Genomic DNA, 22,349 nt, shown 5'->3' with positions numbered 1-22,349 from the left:
GGCGCGCGAAGGCTACACTTTCCCTTCGGCCCCCCTCGTTTCCTCCCGCGGGGCGGCAGCGGAGATTTCCTCTCGGGGAAACTACGCGGATCCTTCCCGGGGCTCCTCGCCCCGCCCCACTTCTCCGCCCCCTCCCCTTTGCTGGGGAGCCGGTGCTGGCCTGCGCTGGGAAGAGGCTCTGGCAGCCTGAGCCGGGAGGTGGCGGGGGGCCGCGGAGCCGCAGGCCACCGACTCGCCCCGCCATGTGACGCTGCCCTCCGCCCAGGGACCCCCATCGCGCCCCGGGCCCGGGCCCGCGCCCGAGCTGCGTCGCGCCGGGCACCATGCTTCTGCCTGGACACGCGCGCCCGCCGCCCGCCCCGCAGCCGGCGCAGCATCCTGGACTCCGCAGGCAGGTTGAGCCTCCCGCGCAGTTTCTGCGCCTCTTCTACTGCACTGTCCTGGTCTGTTCCAAAGAGATAGCAGCGCTCACGGACTTCTCCGGTAAGAAGCACCCTCCCTCGTCCTTCGCCCCCCGCGCCGCGGTGCGCGCAGGTGAGCCCTCGGCTGGGGGCAGCCGCCCGAGATGGCACAGCCGGGTTGGACTGAAGTTGAGGCACGCTCATAGCCAGTTTTCTTGCCTGGTGTGAGCCTTTGGCATAGAGGTGGCTGCGCGTGGAGTGATGGCACGGGAGCCCCTCCCCTCCCCAAGCAAGCGTGGGTAACATATTTGGAGTTTCTCGCCCTGCTGTTTATCTCGCCAACTTCCCAGCATCGGGTCCTGGCATCAGGGACCCGACTCTGACGGATGCGTGACCCCTGGAGGCTCCTAAGTCCTGTGCCGCGCCCAGTGCCGTACAATACACGTGCCTGTCGGAGGAGTTGCCCTTGGTTTGCCACTCGCATAGTCCGGGTGCTCCCCAGCCTGCCTCCCGGGTGCCCATGTAAGGAGACTAACCCGGGGGACGCGTGACCTGGAGTCTGAGCCGGCAAGCAGGGAGAGAAGCCCGCCGGGAGGTCCGTGTGCCAGATGAGCAGAAGTTTACAGAACAGACTGGGGGCCGGGGGTGGTCTTGACTTTACCGCTAAAAGGTACTAGCGCCCCCCCCCCCCCGCCCTCCAGTCCCAGTCTCCTTTACAGGAAATAATGACTCCCTCCTCCCAGTAAACGGTGAGGCTTTTCTTTGGGGAGACTCACACCAAAGTTCCCGCAGCTGATCTCAGTTCTGGGGTTGTAAGTGTGGCTCCACGAAGTGAGAGAAGTTTCTGGGTTGATGATGGCTGTAGGAGCCACGTTCTTGTATTAGGGCAGCATTTGCCTCCGGCAACACAGTCCTTGCAGTTGTAACAGACCTAGGTCTCCCTCTGGTGAAGCCGGAGGACTTCACCCTTTCCCAGCCCTGCCCAGCCCAGGAGGCAGCTCTGAACCCCACACTCCCCCTTCTCAAGGAATCTTCTGCCAAGTCCAAGCTTTTGCCTGCAGGGTCTTTTGCAATCTCATCATGGTAAACGGAGTCACTGCTCACCCTTCTGTGCAGTAGACTAGTACATGGCAGAGAACACTGGCAAAGCAGAAGCTGAGCTGGGTTTCTAGTTTACTTACAGAGAATGTCATTGTTAGCTGAGAGCCCTTAGGTCAGAGTTTCTTTGCTTTGAATATTTAATATCAAGGCAGTGTTTCTACCTAGCAAAGAGAGCCAAGATATGCCTATTTGGCAAGCAAACCGTGGTCCTTAAAATCGAGCACCACGGGGTCAGAATGCTGTGGTAAATGTGCTAGGGAAATGCTTTTCAAGTGCTATTGACTTTTTTTTTTTTTTTTTTTTTTTGGTAATAGAACTTTCTTGGCTGCTAGAAAAGTTCTGTATTTGCTGATTTAAGCTATGGAAAGCAGTTCTGAATCTGCCACCCCCTAGCTCTGAATACTGTGGAGAAAGCAGTGAAAGCTGATAAGCCCCCCCCCGCCCTTTTTTGGTGACATCATTGCAACTGAACAAATATTGCTTTAGGTAAATTGCGGTGTAACCATTAGATTGTTTTCCTAGATGACAGACACTTGGAATTTGTTTCTTTAGGGAAGCAGTTGCAGTATACGCGGCCGTCTGTAGGTTACCACCCAAGTTTGGAGTTGTCTGTATGTAGCGACCATTCTAGAAGGTGTGCTGGAGCTATCACCAAGGATGCTGCAGACTAAGGGAAATGGGTATTTTGATACATGTTCTTCTAAATGATAGTAAGCGATAAAAAAGAATTATTTCCTTCTGCGTTTGGTGTCGAACCTGAATTCCAAGGTTTAAAAACTCCCTGAGCCGATGGTAGGTGGTGATATGGCCAGGTCCATCCACAAGCAGCCCCCATTTTAACTCTGATCAGCCTTGCTCCTCAGGGATCTGAGGGCTAGGGAGAGAGTGTCAGAGAGCCTTTTTGGGAGAAGAAAAGAAAAAGAAATTACATCCTTCCACAGCACAGACATGTTCAAGTTTAAATCTAAATGCTATATTGTGTGGCGTTGAGGAAACACTAGAGAAGGCTCAGAGAGAAAGATGGAGTCTTTCAAAGTTGATCAATTTGACTTGAAACTTTTAGGGATCCCCCTAACTGTGTGATATACAGCATTAAGGAAAATTCCCAAGCTCCAAAGATGACTGTCTGAGGGTTCAGTAGAATGCTTTAGTCAAAGCAGTGGATACTGATCATGTAATTCCAAAACCCCCATCCCCCCAACCCTTGGGGGCCTCCAAACCTAATGCCTGCTTTCCCAGGAATAGGTGGTCCTGCTCTTTTTTTATGAACTTGGAGGCATTAGAAACCAGAGGTCTCTAAGGAGACAGTGCCCCCCGCCCCCCACAGAGCATTACAAGAATAGCCCAGCACTGGGGAGCAGCCTTCGACAATGCAGATACTTGCTGGTTTTTCTAAACAAGGGGAACATCAAAAACTGAAGCTGGGGGGGGAGGGGGGGAACTTGGGATCCCTTTGCCCTGGGAAGAAGGGGATGGAGGAAGGATGGTGTTTCCACATAAAAGAAAGTACCAGAATGTCAGGGGTCCCAGCCATTTTGTGTACAGTATAGGGCTTCCCAGGAGATTAACAGTGCAGAGTTTTGGAAAGTTACTTAAGCCTTTCTCTTCTTTGCAGCTCTTCCTTGAGCCTTTTCCTGGGGCTGTCAGCTGGTGTGTTGTCCTGGGTCATTGATTTTTTTTTTGCCCTGAGGATTCCAGCATAGGATCTCACTCTTAATAAGCCAGGGGCTGCATCATGGCCTCCTCCTCCCCCTCCGCGCTCGTGACTTGTGCTAATCACCTCCGAGCCTGCTGGGAAAGTCTCCCCCAAACACCCCTTCCCCCTCGTCCCTGAAGACATTGAGATACTGCCAGCGGCCACTGGAAGTCTATCATCACTGCATTAAAAACATATCCCAGAGAGACAAGAGGAGTTCATGCAAAACTGGGTGCCTGTGATCCTTAATCCCAAACTCAAATACACTCGGCTTTCACCCATTTTCCTCTTGGGGTGGAGCTCTGTTTTTTTGACTGCATTCCCAAATTGGGGATTTGGCCTGAGAGGTCCAAAATGATCATTGATTTTTTTTTTTTTTCCCAAACAGAAGTGTAATGTCAGCATCATCTTTGTTCAAGGAACAAGGCAGGGATGAGGGCTGAGAGGAGGGAGGGGCGCCACCTTGGGCTCCAGCCATGAAAAGCAAAGGGTCCTCCACATTTTGTCCTACTTTGAAGAGCGACGTTCCAGTGTGTCTCTCAAACTTATTTTGCTGAGTTGGGTTTCTCAGGTCTTCTTCCTTTTCTTCTTCTTCTCCTTCTTCGTGGTGATTTTTCTCTCCATGTCTCTCTCCTGAAGGCCAGCAGCATCTTCTCTTGTCTCCCTGCGTACCCCTGTTTCTTTCTTTCCTTTCTTCTCAAAAAAGTTCAGAGTGATTGATGGGCTTCTTGAGAGGGATGGGGAGGGACCAAGGGAGGGAAGGGGTGGAAAATCATTGTAGTTCCCACTTGGAGTCCTAGAAAACTCTCGACTTTTGACAAAGTAGGCATGAGAATATATCCACACTTTTGCTTTCACCCTGAGACATGTAGTGGTCAATGTGGGAAGCAGAACAGCAGGGAGATGAAAAACAAGGAGAGTGGGGCAGCCTTTGAGGTCTTCCGTGTACCAAACTGTCCCCAGACCTCAAAGATGGAAGGGCTTCTCTGGGCTCTGTCCTGTTCTCTGCCCAAGGAAACCAGCAGCCCAAGCCAGCAAGAAGTGGTGCTTGGTACCAGATCATTTGCAGCCCAGCAAATAAACCCAACCCTAGCTCCTTATTTCACTGGCCAAGAATTTCAGAATGTAGAAAATGGGAAGTCAATCGATCTCGAAGCCTTAGGGGTGGGAACCAGGTCCTGATGGAGGGGATGCAGTTGTCCCTTTAGGAGAGAGCGAACCTTCCCGTTCTGCTCAGAGAAGGAGTGGGTCTCCATCCTGGAGGCCCAGAAGAATGGCTTCAGTCTGAAAAATGTGGGGATGTGCAAGCAGCACCCCAGGCTCTCTCATTTAACTGGTCTTGGGGGGGGCAAGCACTGGCCTCATTTTGAAAGCTCCCAGGCAACTCCAGGACAGCCAGAGTTGAGAATCACTGCTCTGGTGTTCAGAGGACTGGACTACCTCCTGCATGCATGGGTTCATTCAGGGGCGCATAGGCATGACTGGATGTCCCTCTATCCCTCCTCCAGGACTCCCCACCAGGGCGACCGGGACTGTATTTTCCCAGCCACTATTTTGTCTCTGCATCCCGGCACACACACAGAGTTCTGCATTTTCTTATGCCTTAGTCACATCACCCCTTTATTCAGGGACTGTCTTTACTTTTCACAAATTTTATGGGATGAAAAGCCAGCTCATAACCAAAGAAAAACAAGCCCAATGTCTGAAGGAGTTGTCCAGCTGTCACAGAAGAAGAGAGATGAAGAGAAGTGTCTGAAACTGCTAGTCTGTTTCCATGGGAAGTAACTACATTTGAGAAGTGTTCTGCTGGCTCTTTCTGTAGCAGGGAAGAGGAGTGGGGGCCAGCGAGTGGCTCTGTTATTGATGGCTTTGCTCTCCGAGGCACTTTATTGGAAAGGGCAGCGTAGCAGCAAGTTCGGGGAAGGGACAGAAAAGCAGGGAGTAAAAGTTAATTGAGCACTGTGTTATCTGATTTTCTCCTCCTAGTAAATATTAGCCTCACTTTGCAGATGAGAACCCAGCCTCAGAGGGGTTAGCTAACTTGCCCAAGCCACCCAGCGGGACCCAGTGCACAGGCAGACTCTGACATGAGACCTGGGGGAGGGGCAGCCGGGGCACTTGCCTGTATGGGTGCTGGGTGGGGAGCAAGCTAGAGGAAAAAAAGGTGCCACAATCTGCCTAACCTTTCTAGATAGTTCGTGGAAGGACCACTGCTGTACCAGTTGCCCACTGAATAGAGTGAACTTGCCCCATTCTGTCCTTCAGTACCTTTTCGACCCAGTCCACCCAAAGTGGGTGCACACAGGTGGTGATCCAGTGGATGTAGGAGGAAAATGTTAGAACTTCTGTTCGTTTATACTGGTTTCTTTCAATCTTAAAAAAAGGTGTCGCGTTTGGCTTAAAATTAACGGTTGAGCAGTATGCAGTTTGTACATATATTGGAGATGTGTTCTCAAAATGTTTCTGCTAATGGGGTTCATGATTTTAAGGATTGGGAGAGGTCACTGGTCTCAGCCACCCTCTCAACATCATTAAAAATTTTTTTTTAAAAGATTTATTTATTTATTTGACAGAGAGAGAGAGATAGCCAGCGAGAGAGGGAACACAAGCAGGGGGATTGGGAGAGGAAGAAGCAGGCTCCAAGCAGAGGAGCCTGATGTGGGGCTCGATCCCAGGACTCTGGGATCACACCCTGATCCCAGCCGAAGGAAGATGCTTAACGACTGAGCCACCCAGGTGCCCCAACATCTTTAAAACTCTTGAAAGGCACAACTTTGGGGGTAATATGCACTGAAAAAAGAACTGCTCCCCCATTACCTACCCCAACCCCCATCTCACTGTCTGCCCCAGCTCCACACCTGCTAGTAAAATTTAGAGACAGGATTTGAACCCACGAACTGGTTTCCAAAATCCATACTCTTGTCATTTGAGCTAAGTAATGGACCTAGAAGCTAGAGGTGAGAGTTCTCTGAAGTTTTATGATATGAAGTCACTATTCTAATGAGGCTGGTGTGCTTTTATCTTTCTGGAAGGAAAAAGCTTTCCTTAGTAATACAAATCCTGGAGTCACCAAGATTTTAGTATTTATTTATTTATTTTTTTTTTAAGATTTTATTTATTTATTTGACAGAGAGACAGAGACAGCCAGTGAGAGAGGGAACACAAACAGGGGGAGTGGGAGAGGAAGAAGCAGGCTCCCAGCGGAGGAGCCTGATGTGGGGCTCGAGCCCAGGACTCTGGGATCATGCCCTGAGCCGAAGGCAGATGCTTAATGACTGCAGGCACCCCAAGATTTTAGTATTTAGTCACCAAGACTTAGAAGGTGTATCTCGGATGGGAAGGGTACCTGACCAAGTGACTCTAGTCTGTTCCCTGAGTCTCTCCTTCTCCCTGGGGGTCCCTAATTTTGCAACCCATGAGCTGACCCTGATGTGTGAGCCAGCTCATTTAAGACTCTGGTCCGACTGGGTGTGGCTTGCCTCAGCACAAGTGAAAGAAGTGGGTGAGTTGAAAATACTATGAGTTTAGCAAGCACATTAAAACACCACGAACCAGACACTGTTCTGAGAACTTTATGTTTATTAACTCATTTAATCCTTACCACCTGTGATATGGATGCTATGATAATAAATTGAAGAAACTGATGCAAAGAGAAGTGAAGTTACTTTGGGGGATTTGAACCCAGGCAGCTCCTCTAATATGAAAACAAATACATTGCCAGTAGTTTAAAGCAATGCCATTTCTGTAATGCTTGTCTCTTAATCCACCACACCAGACCCAAATTTTTCCCAGGTTATGTGGGAAATATCTGTAAAGGTATTGTTCACTCCATGTCCTGTCTAAAGATAGCAACATATAGTCCCATAGAACTGATTACAGAATAGGATCTGTATTCCATTTCTGGAAATATGATAAAACTGGTGATCTGAAATTATTTTTCCAACAAAATATCCAGAGCTGCTGAGTAAAATATAACGGACATCCTTTAAATGTGTGAGTGACTAAATGAAAGGGATATAAACAGGGAACAAACACGAAGAGGGATCAGAGAACTGGAGAAGTTAGCTGGCACTGACCCTGTGGCTACACTGGGACCTTCTGATGGTCTTTACAACCAGTATTTAACAGGTGCATGGAGGCAAGAGGTGAGGCATTAGACCAATGTAAAGTGAGAAGTTGAAATAAAGATCTTCCTATAAAGCTGGGAACTGAAAGGGTTAAACAGTCATTAAAAAGGTGGATGAGAAACAAATCAGCCTTCTTGCAAAGAAAAATGGCAAGAAAACTTGTCTCAGCCTGGGCTTAGGTTTGGAGAAAAAAATTAATCTCCTTCAAGAATATACAATCACAGGCCTGCCTTTTCAAGAGTCTGGGTTTTAAGTTCACATTATCTTTACCAAGAAACCTCATCTGAGAAACCAACAAAATCATCCAAGGTTAGTTGTGCCCCAAGATACTTGGCAAAACACAGACACACATTCACATACATATATCCTCCTTACATAAAACCATCACCATCACAGGCTCCAAAAGATTCCTACGGATGAAATCCTGCTGATTATGAACACACAGTCCAAAATCACATTATATGAGCAACAGTCAGCAGTAAAAATAACAAGAGTTCTTAATAAACAACAGAGGAAAACTAAAACAGAAAAAGAAATAAAAGAGCAAGTCTAAAACATGACTAAGGAATCAAAGGCTACAAAGATTTGAAAAAGAACAAAATATATCTGCTAACTCTACTAATACCTCTATACTAATGAAAATATATTCATTAAAATAAAGCTTAATGGGTAGATCATATATAGCTGAAGAAAGAAACAATGAATTGGAACATAAAGCTGGAGAAATTATCTAGAATGCAGCAAAAAAGGTAAGGTCATGGAAAATATGGAAAAAATTTGTAAGACATGGAGGATGGAATGTAGTTCAGCATATAGTGACCCAATAGTCCAGAGAGAACAGGGGAAATGAGGGAGTGGCAACACTCAAGGTGATAATATCTTTTTTTTTTTTAAGATTTTATTTATTTATTTGACAGAGAGAGAGATAGCCAGTGAGAGAGGGAACACAAGCAGAGGGAGTGGGAGAGGAAGAAGCAGGCTCCCAGCGGAGGAGCCTGACATGGGGCTCGATCCCAGACTGCCAGATCACGCCCTGAGCCGAAGGCAGATGCTTAGCGACTGCGCCACCCAGGCGCCCCTCAAAGTGATAATATCTTGGAATCCATTTTCAAGAATTAATGAAAGATTCAGACTGAAACATCCCAAGCAAGAAAATAAAAATAAATTTATACCCATCATATTTAAACTATAAAATACTAAAACAAAAGTGACAGTCTTAAAAAAACAATCAGAGAGAAAAAAAATATGTCATCTATAAAGTCTTTGCAACAACAACAACAAGAACAACAGTGAAAGCCAGGAGCCAGTGAAATATTTTTCCAGGTTCTGGAAAAACGAAACAAAACAGAACAACCTGTCTGACCATAACTATATTCCCAGCTAAACTATCAAGACAGAGTGTGGAGATTAATACAAAACATAAACTTAAAAAAAGAGTGTGAAATCAAGCCCTGTTTACCACTGATAAACGCTTCCTGAAACAACCCCCAGAGGATGTACTTTGTGGAGAAGAACACCGAGTCTAGAAGGAAGGACTGAGTTATAAAGAGAAGAAGTGGTACAAAGAATGGCACTTTACCTACATTCCTTGCTCTGTCTTCCTTCATAGAGAGTGCCGTCTCCTTGCCCGGAGAGAGATGTCTCAAAGATATCTTGTCCTTTTGGCAGCTAAAGCCAAGGGACAGATTTTTGACCCAATTGAGCTCTTCCACTGCCTTAGGACCTCCTGTCTGAGATATCCAAGCCTGCTCCCCAGGTGGCTGTCAGTTCCACAGTGACTATACGACGGGAATTCTGTGTGAAAGAACAGGAAATGTTCGAGTCTTTTGGGTACCGGACGCTGTGTGAGGTATGATACAGGGCTCCCCTAAAGAGTTAGTCCTGTCCTAGGGAAGCTTCCTTCTCATGCACGCACACACACACACAAAGCAGCTTGATGGGTGAATAGTAGATTTGGCAGGTCGCATTCTCCAAATGGTACCCAAACCCCAGAGCATGGAATTGAGGATTTAGCAATGTGTCTGCAGACCTACCAGACAGCTCTGCCCAGGCATAGATTTTTCCTTTTCGTACCTGCATTTCTGGACACCTGTATCACTTGCTCATTCAGGCCCCTGAAATGGAATTTCTCCTGCATTAATAAGCTGGAGAATGAAGTGATGTTTGGGGTTAGTTTTGACCTGAGGGCCAAGTTTTCCATACCCAGAGAATCAGGCAACATTAAAATTCAAAACTCAGGCCACTGAATCTGAAATGTATGTTTGCAAACTGTCTGATTTCATGTCTGCCTCAGATGTCTCGTGAATACAAATCGCCTCATTTGGGGTTGAGGGAGCAGGGAGAAGGAAACCTAAGAGTGATCTCCAAAACAAATCTTTAATTCGGATGAGTATAATAGAATGTAATCCCGTTTCAAGTCTGTCAGCATTCCTTTGATGATTACAAATGAGTCCCTTTTCCCCTGCAACGTGGGGGAATAATCTGGATAAAATAACCCTTTTTGTCTGCAAGGGCCACTGTGATGCGTACTCGTGACAGCCTACAGAGTAGTGTTTCAGGGTCTGAGAAGAGCGCTGTGCCACCAAGTTCTTCCTTTCTTTCTCTGGACTCAGAAGATTTTTCACTCTTTTTATGTGTACCAGCATCTGAAGTTTTCAGGCCTAGAAATTATAAATCATCACACTGTCCTCTGGGACAAGAGAGATGTGGATCACCCAGCCCTGTCCCCTTCTGCCTGTTCGACGGGAGACAGGTGGAAATGAGAAGACACCAGCTCATTGAGAAGGCCGACTTGTACAGCTTTAGAGGGATAGGCTTTGGGGAATGCACACAATTTTATAGCCCGTTTTCTACTGAAAAAAAAAAAAACACCTGAACCCCAAATCAGGCTTACACACTTCTTGTCAATTCGGTCGTGAAATTAAGGGGTAGGTGTTTTTAAACTCTTTCCTAAATTCTTCAAGGTCCGGACCGCTAAACACACCTTCCAGAACTAGCAACGCCGCATGCTGTTTGGACAGGTTAGACAGAAAGCAAAGACAGCCCCATCTGTAGCCTCAGGATGAAAAGTGGTCTCGATAGCCCGGAGCTATAGGACCCACTGTGGAGAATTCCACTGAGCAGGTCTCGAGGTCGTGTCTGTTCTGTGTCTTTAACTCCTGAAGTTCAAGTGCAAAAGGCTCCTCTCTTCTGATTTGCCCCACCCTGCCTTTTTTTTAAAGCTAGATGCCCCAGGATTTTTTTTCTCCGGAATTCTTTCCTTTCTTTTCCTTTCCTTTCCTTTCCTTTCCTTTCCTTTCCTTTCCTTTCCTTTCCTTTCCTTTCCTTTCCTTTCCTTTTCTTTTCTTTTCTTTCCTTTTCTCTTTCCTTTCCTTCTCTTCTCTTCTCTTCTCTTCTCTTCTCTTCTCTTCTTTTCTCTTCTCTTCTTTCCTTCCTCTCTCCCTCCCTCCCTTTCTCTCTCTCTCTCCCTTTCTAGAAAATGGGGGAGGGAGAAGGTAGAGGAAGAGGGAGAGAGAGAATCTTAAGAGGGAAAGAGAGAGAATCTTAAGCACTGGGCTCCATCTCACGACCCTGAGATCATGACCTGAGCCAAAATCAAGAGTCAGATGCTTAGCCGACAGAGCCACCCAGGTGCCCCTCTCCAGAATTCTTTTTAAACAGTGTTCTGTTATGACTCCCTAAAGTGCTTTGAGTCAAAAGGCCTGCCGGTCTCAGACTGTTTGTCTCTGGTTGCTCCAGACATGTTATTTGGGGTTGTCGACCTTGACCCCAAATGCCATCTGGTCCTTATAGTAGATGGCTATCTTTATCTGGTGACAACTCAGCTCGTCCTAATGTTTAACCTAAACCAGTGGTTCTCAATCCAAGGAGATTTCGTCCCCTCGCTCTCAGGGGTGCTTGGCAATGTCTGGAGGTCATTTTATTTGTCACCACTGGTGGTGCTGCTGGCATCTAGTGAGTGGGACCCAGGCATGCTACTGAACCCCCTATGGTACCCAGACAGCCCCCACTACAGGGAATGATCCCGTCCTCACGCCGGACTTGAGGAGCGCTGGGCTAGACCAGTGGGCATGCCCCTGCTTCATTTTCTACATACTCAGAACCTGGTGATGTGGGGAAAATTTGTAGTGACCAAAGGTGAGTCTGGAAAACCTAGAGACGGCTCCTTGATGCTCTTCTTCAAGGCCAGCTTGCCTCCTGCAGCCACCAAGAGGTGTCCAGTTCCGAAAGCTGAGGAAACAGAGATCCAGCCACTGCGGTGCTCTACACGCTCCCGGGGCCCCAGGGCTCCCTCGCCCCACCCCTTTCCTCTATGGAACTTGCCTGCACCCCTGGCCCTTTTGCCCTCCTGATTCCCAGCTCACATATTCGCCATAGTTATTGTCAAACTAAAATATCACCCCGGGGGAGGTGTTCAGACTTGCAGTCGGTTGCAGTGCGAGGATGCATTTGCAACACCTCTCAATTATTTCACAACTCAGCCAAGCAATCATGGGGGGGGGGGCAATCTGATTTGAATTTTTAAAAGAGAGACCGAAAGTTGTGAAAACCGTGCCTAGATCTGCTTTTCCTTGGCGCTTCCCACCGTCTCCTCCTCCTTTCCTCCTCCTCCTTCCTGCACCCTCTCTCTACCACCCCTACCCCCATCCCACCCACCTCTGCACATCCGGGTTCAGATGGCTCCTGGCACATTCATACCCAAAGGATATATCTGTGAAACATTGTGTCCACCTTTCTGTGCTGCGGCTTACAATGTGTTGTCATGGTCCGAGATGTTTCTAAGAGCTAATTGGGTGAATAGCGTTGTTCAGAGCAACACTGTTCAGCACTGGTGCTGAATGTCGCACCCTCACCAGGGTGCCCGTGAAGCCTGTGCGGTCATGGGGTTGAGCCCCGTGGCAGTGCCCCCACGGAGAAGGAAAACCAGCAGATCCCTCTGAAATGACAGCCGTCACCCCTGCTCAGAGGCCACCAGATCAAAAGACAGCCACACACTTTCAGACCTGACCCTCCTCAGTCACCCCTCTTTCGGACAGGTTGGAACTCTAGTGAAAATATTTCTTTCCTTCTGCCAGACACAGAGAAGAGATGGTATAGTTTCCAAAGAAGTGAACGGGGCACCAGCAGGAACGGGTGTGCAGTATTTGTACAGTTTGGTGACTCAGTACATCGGAGTCTCCAGGCATTTTAAGAGCTTTGTCAAAAAAAAAAAAAAAAAGGTCTATTGTGTGGCTGTTGGCACTGAAGAAAATAGCAGGCCTGTCAGAACTCTGTTTCAGATTTAATTTTAAAGTGGGTGATGTAAGAATGCTGTCCAACGGGAGGGCTTTGCTCCTTTTCTCATTCCTGTCCGTTTGGGGTGATAGAACTAGAATTTTCGAGAATCAGCTCATGTAATAAATCAAAGTACCTCCCCTTGACACCCTCTTTATAAAAAGGCATCATGTTCTTAAGCAAAGACTGGTATGTTTTTAAAATGAATATGGCTTCCTGCAATGAATGTAAAAACATATTTGTGTTTATATGTACAGAGACACACCTGTACATACCTCTTTATACAAAGATTTTGACTAGCCATCTATCTCTCTGTGTGCATGTATGTATTTTTTCAGAGTATCCTCTTGCAAGATCTTACTTTTCTTTTTTTTCAATACAGTATCAAAAGTGCAGGTCTAGAGACATTACTGATTTTCCCAAATGCCTCAAGCATTTGATATTGACTTCTGGGCATTGATATTATAAAAATAAGCAGGAAAACATTATTATGAAAACGTTCTTTCCTATTTGTTTCCTTCCTAGCACATTAAACAGTGAACAGTGATTTTTTTTATCACATGTATATTTTAACATAGAGTACATGTTTCGTTCTCTCTGTCTCTGCCTTCTCTTGGCCATAGAGATCATATACTATATGTGAAAGAAAGAAAGAAAGAAAGAAAGAAAGAAAGAAAGAAAGAAAGAAGGAAAGAAAGAAAGAAAGAAGCGAAGCATTGTATTCAGTCCCTAGGTTTGACTGAACAATGAAGAGGTTGTAATTTTCTGAGCTGGGAAAATTTCTCACAATGTTGCCAAGCCCCCATCCCTGTTATGGGAGTGACTCTGTGTCCATACCAGTCACTTGGGTCCTACATCCAGAACTGCCAGACCTCAGCAAAACAACCTCTGTTTCTTGCTGGTTTCCGGAAAAGTCCCTTAGAGACCTGAAGAGTCGCTGAATTTAAGGGTTTTTGTTTTTTTGTTTTTTTTTGTTTTGTTTCGTTTGTTTTGTTTTGTTTTAAACATGGAGACTCTATACACAACAGGAATTGTACCGGGTTGAGTCCAGGATAAAATCAGACGATGGAGAAGATCAGTCTCTGGAAACGGAACACAGATAAACCCACCTCGGCTCTCCATGGCCCCAGGCCTGTTAGTGTGAGGAAGGCTTGACTAGAAGGACTGTCTTAATTAAGTACTGCTGTCTGTGTGGCTAAAACACACGCACACAGAAGCGAAGGGACTCGTATCCTTAGAAGGCAGTCGGACAGTGACATGCAAACCAAACCCAAACGGAAGGCGTCCCTGGAATCTTGTGGAACCTTCTGGAAGGTAGACTTGAGTCTACTCCGCACCATTTATCTTTATCACCAACATCTTCTCTTTCCGTGGGAACGTTAAGTATTAGGTGGAGTATACAAGGTCTGATATAGTAATCGAAAGCTTTACTTGAAGAATGTCAGATGCTTGTGGTTCAGCCTCACGGATTGGGTTAAAATGGCAGTGTTCAGTGTTAGTTTGTAAATTAATTAATTATTAATTTGTTGTTCAAGCAAGCTGTGAGGAACGGACGTTACCTGACAATATCTGTGCTTTGGTGGGCTGTGGGGAAGGGTGAATTTGCTGGAATCACAGGAGCCTGAGAGCCACAGGGAAAAGTTTTAGCAGTTCTCACTGCAGGGCTTTTGGGGTCCAGGGCTGATGCTGTCACGTAGTCAACGCTTCCTCCATTGGACGGTCATACAATTCTACCAGGGCAACAGGTCACAAAGGACAATATACAGACTTCAGAACAGAACGGCACGAGACAAATCCGATGCAACACACATGTAATACTAAATATCCTAGTAGCCACTTTGGAAAAAGAGAAAGAGGCGAAATGAATTTCCATAGTAAATTGTATTTAACCCAAAGTATCCAAAGTATCATCATTTCAATATTAGTAAACGTGTTAAAATTTTTTTTCTAAGGATTTTTATTTATTTATTTATTTGAGAGAGCGTGAGAGAGCATGAGGGAGCCCAAGCAGAGGGAAGGGCAGAGGGAGAGGAAGAATGAGACTCCCTGCTGAGCGCAGAGCCTGACTCACAGGACCCACCCATGCACCTTGGGGCTCGATCCCAGGACCCTGAGATCATGACCTGAGCTGAAGTCAGACTGAACCACCCAGGCCCCCAATACGTTAAAAATTATTAATGAGACTTTTACAGTTCTTTTTGGCTCACAAAGACTTAGAAATCTGGTGTGTTTATGACAGCACATCTCAATTCTGACCGGCCGCGTCTCGAGTGCTCAGTAACCATGTGTGGCCGGGACCACTATCCTGAGCAGTGCAGCTTTAGGAAGGCGGGTCTAGAGTCTAGAGCAGGGCAGAGGTTGGGGTCTGGGGTCGGGACAGAACCTCAGGCCTTTCTTAGCACCTTCGTCCCACAGAGCCTGGGTCAGGCCTGCCTCATGAAGGGGCCAGCAGCAGGTGCCTGGTTGCCCCTCGGGAGCCCGGCCTCCCCAGCTTGCCTCCCTGCTGCTTAGAGGAGGACTGGTGTCCTCCTGCCTCTTCCAGCACCTTTCCTGAGAACCCACGCAGACTCCAGGCCTGTGGGGAGTCATGCAAACTGTGATTGAACCTGCCAGCAATATCAGAAATCGGTTAACCCTACTCACCCAATTCTTTTTCTGCCACCTGGATGTCACAAGGAGTTGGGGCTGTTGTCTTGTGTAAACCCACCTTGGGGTACTGGGGTCCGGGGAGGCCAGTGTTATGGAATCCTTTTGCCTCGAGGCAGCTGTTGGACGGTCTCATCCAGAGGGGAGAGAACCCAGGTCAGGCACCAGTAAGGGGACTGGCCAGGATGTTTCCCAGCTTATTAGTGGCAGGACCAAGATTGGACCCAGGACCCTGCTCTGTGGTGTTGTCGCTGTGTTGTCCCCAGGATCAGCTGTCACAGGAAGCCGAGATGAGGGGGCTCAGAGAGACCCCAGCTCAGAGATCCCCCCTGGTCTAACAAGACCACAGGCTACTTGTCATTACTCTGGGCTGCTAGAGTCACCTTGGGGGAGCTTTTCAGATGTACTGATGTCTGGAACTTCACCCCAGCCTAAGTGAACGTGCATCTCTGGGCTGGGACCTGGGCATCGATATTTTTAAATATCCTGATGTGACCCTGATGTGCGGCCAAGGCTGAGACCTAGTGGAAAACACTGGACACTTTTTACTCCGTCTGTGTGTTTATTAAATGTTCAATACTTCTTATTATTTTCCCAGACACAGAATATTTGCAAGAATTGTGTAAAGACTTCCTTTACACCCTTCACTCAGATTCCCCAAATGTTACCATATTCTTATTTCTTTCTGAGTCACAGGCAAGATGTCCTTTTACTCCAAAACCCCTCTGTGTGTCCCTCAAGAACAGGGACTTACCTAACTGAGAACAGCGGTCCAAATCAGAAAATTAACCCGCTGCAATACTGTTTTCTAAGCTACAGACCTCATTCCGGTTTTCCTGGTCATCCCCATAATGTACTTTAGAGCAAAAGAAAATCCCAGCTCACTGCTCTTTCCAGCTGTCACATCTCTTTTAGTGTCCTTGCAACCTGGAACAGTCCCTCTGTCTTCATCTTTCCTGATGCTGGCGTTTGTGAAGATTCCAAGACGGTTATGTTATAGGACGTTCCTGAGTTTGGATCTGTCTGATGTTTCTTCTTTGTTATATTCTCATGCATTCGTGCAGGACCGTCACAGCAGGGACCTTGTGCTCTCTGTGCGTCACACAGGGAGGAATGTGATGTCAGGCCACTTAGGATTCTGGAGTGAGCTTTGATGTCCTGTGAAGGTGGGCGTGGCCCTCTTGTAGATTGCAGGTGCCGTGGTCCTCCACGTTTACATGGATTCATGGATCCTTTTCATTGGCAGTGTGTCTAGCAAAGCAATGAGGGTCTTCCACTCAGGATAAGCAGGTCTTAGAGCAGGGGAGGGGGAAGAGGGAAAGGTTCTGGAACCTGGAGCTTTGCCAAGGGGAACAGCTCTAGAGAAGGCACTGCCAAGGCGTTGGGATGAGATGGCAAGACAGCATGGGGCGGGCAAGAGGGTTTGGATTAGGGAGAGAGGCAAGGAGGAGAGACTGCTTGCCCACAGCTTTGCTGAGAGCCACCCTGCTGCCCTACAGATGACTTCCACAAGTCCCTTCCCCACCCTCTGCTGACATCAGAGTGCCACTCTCTCGCTTTCTAAGCTTTGACTCACCTTCCAGCTGCATCTGTCTTTTCCTTTGGGGTTGATGTCTTCCAGATCAGCCCCAGAAATACCTTCTGTGAAGGCGATACCTGCTGACACTTCAGCAACTCACGCTGTTTACTGTCTATTGCTTATCTCGAGATCAGATGAGACTCTTGTCATTTCAAAGAGCATTTCAGAACTTTGGTTAGTAGAAGTCCTCCACTAGGCTGTTGCCTCACAAGACCTTTTTACTCCACAGATTACACCTGTTATTTATTTTAATAAATGATCAAAACTTGGTTTTCCTTCTATGCATGTGTAGGGAACAATGTATTGGCTGAAGTTGGGAAGGGGATGGTGTTTATTTCTGTCCACCTGTATCTTGGTCCCCCCGTGGGCTCCTGGGCAGCCGTGGGAGAGCCAGGGCAGTGAGGGGCCTTCCCTCTCTGCGTGGCTGTCAGTATTTCTGCCCAGGGTTGTCTTTGGCTCGTTACCAGAATGTGTCATTCCTTTTTCTCCTTGCTTCACATATTTACCTTCCCCTGGGCAGCTGAGAGCAGCTCGAGAGACGTCACGTTTCATGGAGATCGTGGCCACAACATGTGTGGGTTCCTCAAACTCAAGCTGCCCCTCATTGGTCTCTTCCTCATACCTTTGAACAGAACAAGAGCAAATGGAGGTAATAATAATAAAGGAGAACGTTTGTGTAGAGTTGACTCTGGCCAGAGCTGTTAGGAGGGGTTGAATTGTGTCCCCTCGGCCCTGCCACTGGGAAGATATGTGGGAGTCCTAACCCTTGCTACCTCAGAACGGGGCCTCCCTCATAGAGAGCGTCCTTAAGGAAGTAATGGAGTTAAGACAAGGTTGTGGGTGGGCGGCAGGGGCGGGGGGCAATCCAATATGACCAGTGTCCTTGAAAAGAGGAAATTTGGATGCAGAGACATGCGCAGGGAACATCCCATGTGAAGGTTACGGTGATGCTCCCACAAGCTGAGGAACGAACGACAGGAGCTGGGAGCACTTACTGAGCACTTCCCATGAGCGGTGTTGCCGTGATCCTTGTGGTTACACGACCTCCTGAGGCACGGGGAGCCTGGGCACTTTGCTCACGGCCACTCGAGCCAACAGAACCCCCCTTGGGTCAACCCTCTAATATCCACCCCTCCCCCACAGCCACCCTGTGCTTTTCCCTTTCTTCTGTGGCCTCCCTCTCACACTCCTTTTTGGGGCCTTCTTTGTCACCCCATCTCACGAGTGTCTGCATCCCCCCCCCACCCAGTCCTGCCCTCAGTTTTGCCACCAGCCATCGCCCGGGGCTTCAGCCACCACCTCTGTGCAGCTGGTGAAACTGCTGGTCATCCTCCAGGGCCCCTCTGGGGGTGTCCGCCCCGGGGCGCTCCTCAGGATGCCCAGAGGCGCTGCTGAATTTCCCCAGTAGACGATGGGGCCACAGTTCAGAAGCTGGAGTCATCATCGTGTCTTCCCTGTCCCTCAGGCCGCATTCCCCCCCAACCTCCCACTGCCCTTGTCAGCTGTTCCCACTCGTTCTAGAACCAAATCGCTGTCATTTCAGTCTGGACAAGCTGTACCATTTGCAGGACCTGGTGCAAAATGAACATGGGAGCCCTCGCTCAGAAGTCAGGGGGACATGCTCTTAAAGGTACTCTTAAAATAGGAAGTTTTCTCCTTCCTTCTGTGGGCTCTCCCCCAACTTGTCATGGTGTTTGTATTTGCTCTCCATGTCGTCCTGAGTAAAGAAAATGAGCATTTGGAGTGATTAGTGTGGATTCTACTGTTCATCTTCATGTTGGGCAGTGCCAGTTGTTTTTTCTTTAAAGATTTATTTATTTATTTTTAGAGAGGGGTGGTGGGCAGGGGTAGAGGGAGAGAGAGAATCTCCAGCAGACTCTGCACTGAGTGCGAAGCACGATGCAGGGCTCGATCCCACAACCCTGAGATCATGACGTGAGCCAAAGCCAAGGGTTGGATGCTCGACGATCTGAGCCACCCAGGCGTCCCTGGGGATGCCAGTTTTCAGCGCAGATGTAGGAGCATTGAGCAAATCTATGGGATTACAGAAACGACCCAACTCTTACCCTGTGCGTGTACTGCACGCTCATTACCACTCTCCACCTTGGGCTTACGGGTGTGTGAGGAAGGACGGAAAGGTCCCCCTACTTTCCCGTTCCTTCCCTGTCCTCGTCTTCGCACAGGCAGCTGGCTCACACAGGGAATAACTCAAGTGAGGACGATGTGATGGGGCTCCTTGGTCGTTCCTCTTTCTCACAGCGCCATTGCCTTGCTCTTGGTTCAAAGCCGATGCTGATTACAGCGGAGGCTGTGCTGCTCGGTACCTGCTGTCCGCATCTCTGTTTACCGTCCTGGATGGAATATGCTTTTCTGATACTGGCTTTGGGTTTTCCTGGACGCATCGCCGTTGTGGGTCTGCCAGGATTCTATGCTCAGGGCATCTCAAATCACCCTAAGAATGAGGCACAAGGAACGGTGGCAGCTCAGAGCGTGGGTGTCTCCTCTGCCCCATTGTCCTATGGGGCTGTGAGTCCAAAGATTAAATCGTGAAGGATTTCCAGCTGGTGACAGCAGAACGTCAAACCGAGTGTGGGGCCCTTCTGAGTGTGGGGCTGTACGCAGCGCTCAGGTCATACACCCGTGATGTTGACTCCAGTCTCAGCTGCTCCTACCCGATCCCCATTACCTGCACCAATGCTCCCCGGCAGGATTGCGACCACCCTAATTTCATCATGGGTCTCTCCAGTCCATCCAACACAGACCACTAGAAGGATTTCTCTGAGCCGGTAACTAGAGAAGGACTCCGGGGTGGTGGAGAATAGAGAAGACAAACGGGGCTCAAAAGTGAGAGTTGTAATCACTCAGCCGGTGCCTAAGTGACTGTCTATAAAATCAGCTCACAGATTAAGAAGAGCAAGTGTGCAATGAGGACAGTCCGAATGCCCACTAAGGAGGGGTACAGAAGGGTACATAAGCAGCTCCTGGCAGAATTAAGGAAGTGTGGGCCCCCAGGGTGGTTTGGTGAGGCTGTGCCTGCTGCAGAAGTTTTAAACCCGCCCTGGGGGGAGCGTGCCAGGGACTCAATTAAGGATGAATATCAAGGCCAGGCCAGCCCAGTTACTGTGTGGGCGCCTGTCTGTCTTCACATGTGTCCGGCCTCCCCTGTGTCTGTGAAATAGAAAGGGAGAAATATCGTTCCTTCCCCTAATTCTAAGGTGACAGAGGGGGGGAAGCCAGATGACCTGTCCGAGATCTTTCACTGTGATCCCGTGCGGAGGCCGTAAGTGACAGAGGGGTCACGCAGCCTGCTCTCTAGCACAGCCTCTGGGATGCGCTGTTTACATCTGTCTCAACATCTAGAGACTTGCCTGCTCTGGTTCTGCTCCCTGCTCAGGGAACAGACGCATTCCATCACAAGTACAGCAAACCTGTTTTGCCCCTAAATCTAATGGTTGCAACCTTCCAAATAGCTTTCTGAGGTTTGTGGTGCTACTCACCAAACTCCCTCATTTCTAAAGTGTAAGAAAAAAAAAGTTTCATTATTACGAGCAGTGAAATCACTCTGTAATTTTCCAATTAACTGAATGAGGCACAAAATGCATGCCCTGAAGTCTTCATTTTGACCTTGAACGTATCCTGTGTCCCTTGATCATCCTACACATTTCGGCAGTGGGCAGACTGGAGGTAAGCAATCTGAAGTTGAAAGGCTGTTTACTGGTCGGGCGGGGAGGCAGCACCTGTCCGCCCCCACAGCCGTGGGCTGGGCTGTGTGGGGCCTTCTGGTTGGTCAGCTTCCCTGAGTGTTTCTGAGAGCCTTTTGTTGTGCATGGGGATAGAGCCGCTAATTTGGCCAAGTCCAAGCAGGAAAGATCAAGTGTAGATTTCATATCTGAGTTTCCAGTGCTGGTAAAAAGTTGCATTAAGTTATCAAATGCACTGCAGTCCCCCGCCTTAATCGCCAAGTGGCTCTGTAGTTTGGGGGGTTACTTGGCGTCCCAGAGAAAAGGAAAAGTATTCCGTTTAGGTGCTTGAGGCAAATGGGGATTGATCCAGTTACTTTTACACTAATCTAATCCAGATGGTGTTCACTGAATAACTTTCTGGGTTTAGCACCTGGTTACCGAACACGGTGTTTGTTTTCATAGGATTTGAAAGCTTTGGTCGAAAAGCATGAAGGATCTCCTAGCAGACCTGTTCAAAATAAAATAGTGAGTGTAATCATAAGATTGTAATTCAAGTCCAACATACATGCTTGGAGTAATTTTTAATCCATTGATTCATACCCTTCTCTTTCTGTGTATACGTATATAAATATGTATGTATATTATTGTGTATGTATGTTATATGTAAACATGTATGTATGTGTAATATAGTATAGTACTGTGTTATAAACTGGGGAGTAAGTTCTCCCGGGATCACTCCAACATGGGCATGGAAATTACACTTGGGAAGGCATAGGAAATTAAAGGGTTTATTATACACACAGGTCTTTGAGGAGAGAGGCATGGCGGCCCCACAGGGGGCCACATGGGAGGAGTGCCCAGGGAGCAGCTCCACCAAGCGGGGGGAGCTGCGAGGGAGAGGACCTGTAGGCAAGTGCCTGTATTGGGGGTTAGTTGGAGTACACAGGCAAAGACATGAGGCTTTTTATTGGTGTGTTTGAAGGTGACTGGGTCGTGGTCAGGGAGCCCAAGAAGGGGACCTGGTAACAAGGGCCAGCCTTACGACCTTGATCACTGCTCATGGTCTGTGTGTGGGGCGTTGAGGCATCAGGAAAACAGAAGTTTAAAGACGTGGACGTACTGGGTGAAGCTGACTGCTGCAAGCATTCATCAGAAGCTGCTGCCTACTCATTCCCGTCTGTGTCCTTCTCTTGCTCTGCTGGTCTTCCGCACTCTCTCGCACACGTAAAACAACTATTCCCTCACTTCCTACTCTATGTCAGACTCTTTCAGGGTGCTAGGGACAGAGCAATAAATAAAACAAAATCCCTCTTGCGTTCAAAAGGGGAGAAGCCGACCATAGGTCTCCATGCGGTGAAATACAGCAGAGGCAGGGTGATGGGGCAGAAGGTGCGGTGCTTTGCAGAGCAGCCGGGGAAGGCCTGTCTCATAAGGTTGCATCTGAACAAAGGGCAGGAGGTGGGGAGGGGAAAAGCAGATACTTGGAAGAAGACGGTTTTAGGCGAATAGAGCAGCCGAAGCAAAATCCTCAGGTGGGAGGGTGGGTGGCATTTTTCAGAAACAAGGAGACCACTGTGGCCATAGCCAAGGGAAAAATGGTAGGAGATGAGGTCACGTAGGGAGAAGGGATCCCAGTCACAAAAAGACTTGAGGTTTTTGTTTGGATGAGTTGGAAAGTCATACAGTGGACGGACATGTGTAGACAGATGCTTGGCCAGCCAGGCACAGGGATCTGAAATCCATACACATAAATTTGCACATGGGCATCCACACAGAAAGATCCACTTAAGATATGAATAATTCTAGGGGCACCTGGGTGGCTCAGTCGGTTAAGTGTCTGCC

The 22,349-nt window shown here is 48.1% G+C and overlaps 1 protein-coding gene across 1 annotated transcript in view; it reads left to right on the top strand.

Annotated features, from left to right (window-relative positions):
* The first annotated feature begins 10 nt into the window (after positions 1-10).
* Positions 11-22,349, top strand: part of LOC117801505 (protein eva-1 homolog C-like) — a 37,103-nt gene continuing 14,764 nt past the window's right edge. The window contains exon 1 of the mRNA XM_034656284.1: positions 11-483. Coding sequence (XP_034512175.1) covers positions 324-483 — 160 coding nt within the window. The 5' untranslated portion in view covers positions 11-323. The remainder of the gene's footprint in view (positions 484-22,349) is intronic.

This window comes from Ailuropoda melanoleuca, chromosome 1, assembly GCF_002007445.2.
Source record: "Ailuropoda melanoleuca isolate Jingjing chromosome 1, ASM200744v2, whole genome shotgun sequence".
In the NCBI taxonomy this organism is placed as follows: Eukaryota; Metazoa; Chordata; class Mammalia; order Carnivora; family Ursidae; genus Ailuropoda; species Ailuropoda melanoleuca.
Note: the sequence above shows the minus strand (reverse complement) of the source record. Positions and strands in the feature narration are given on the sequence as shown.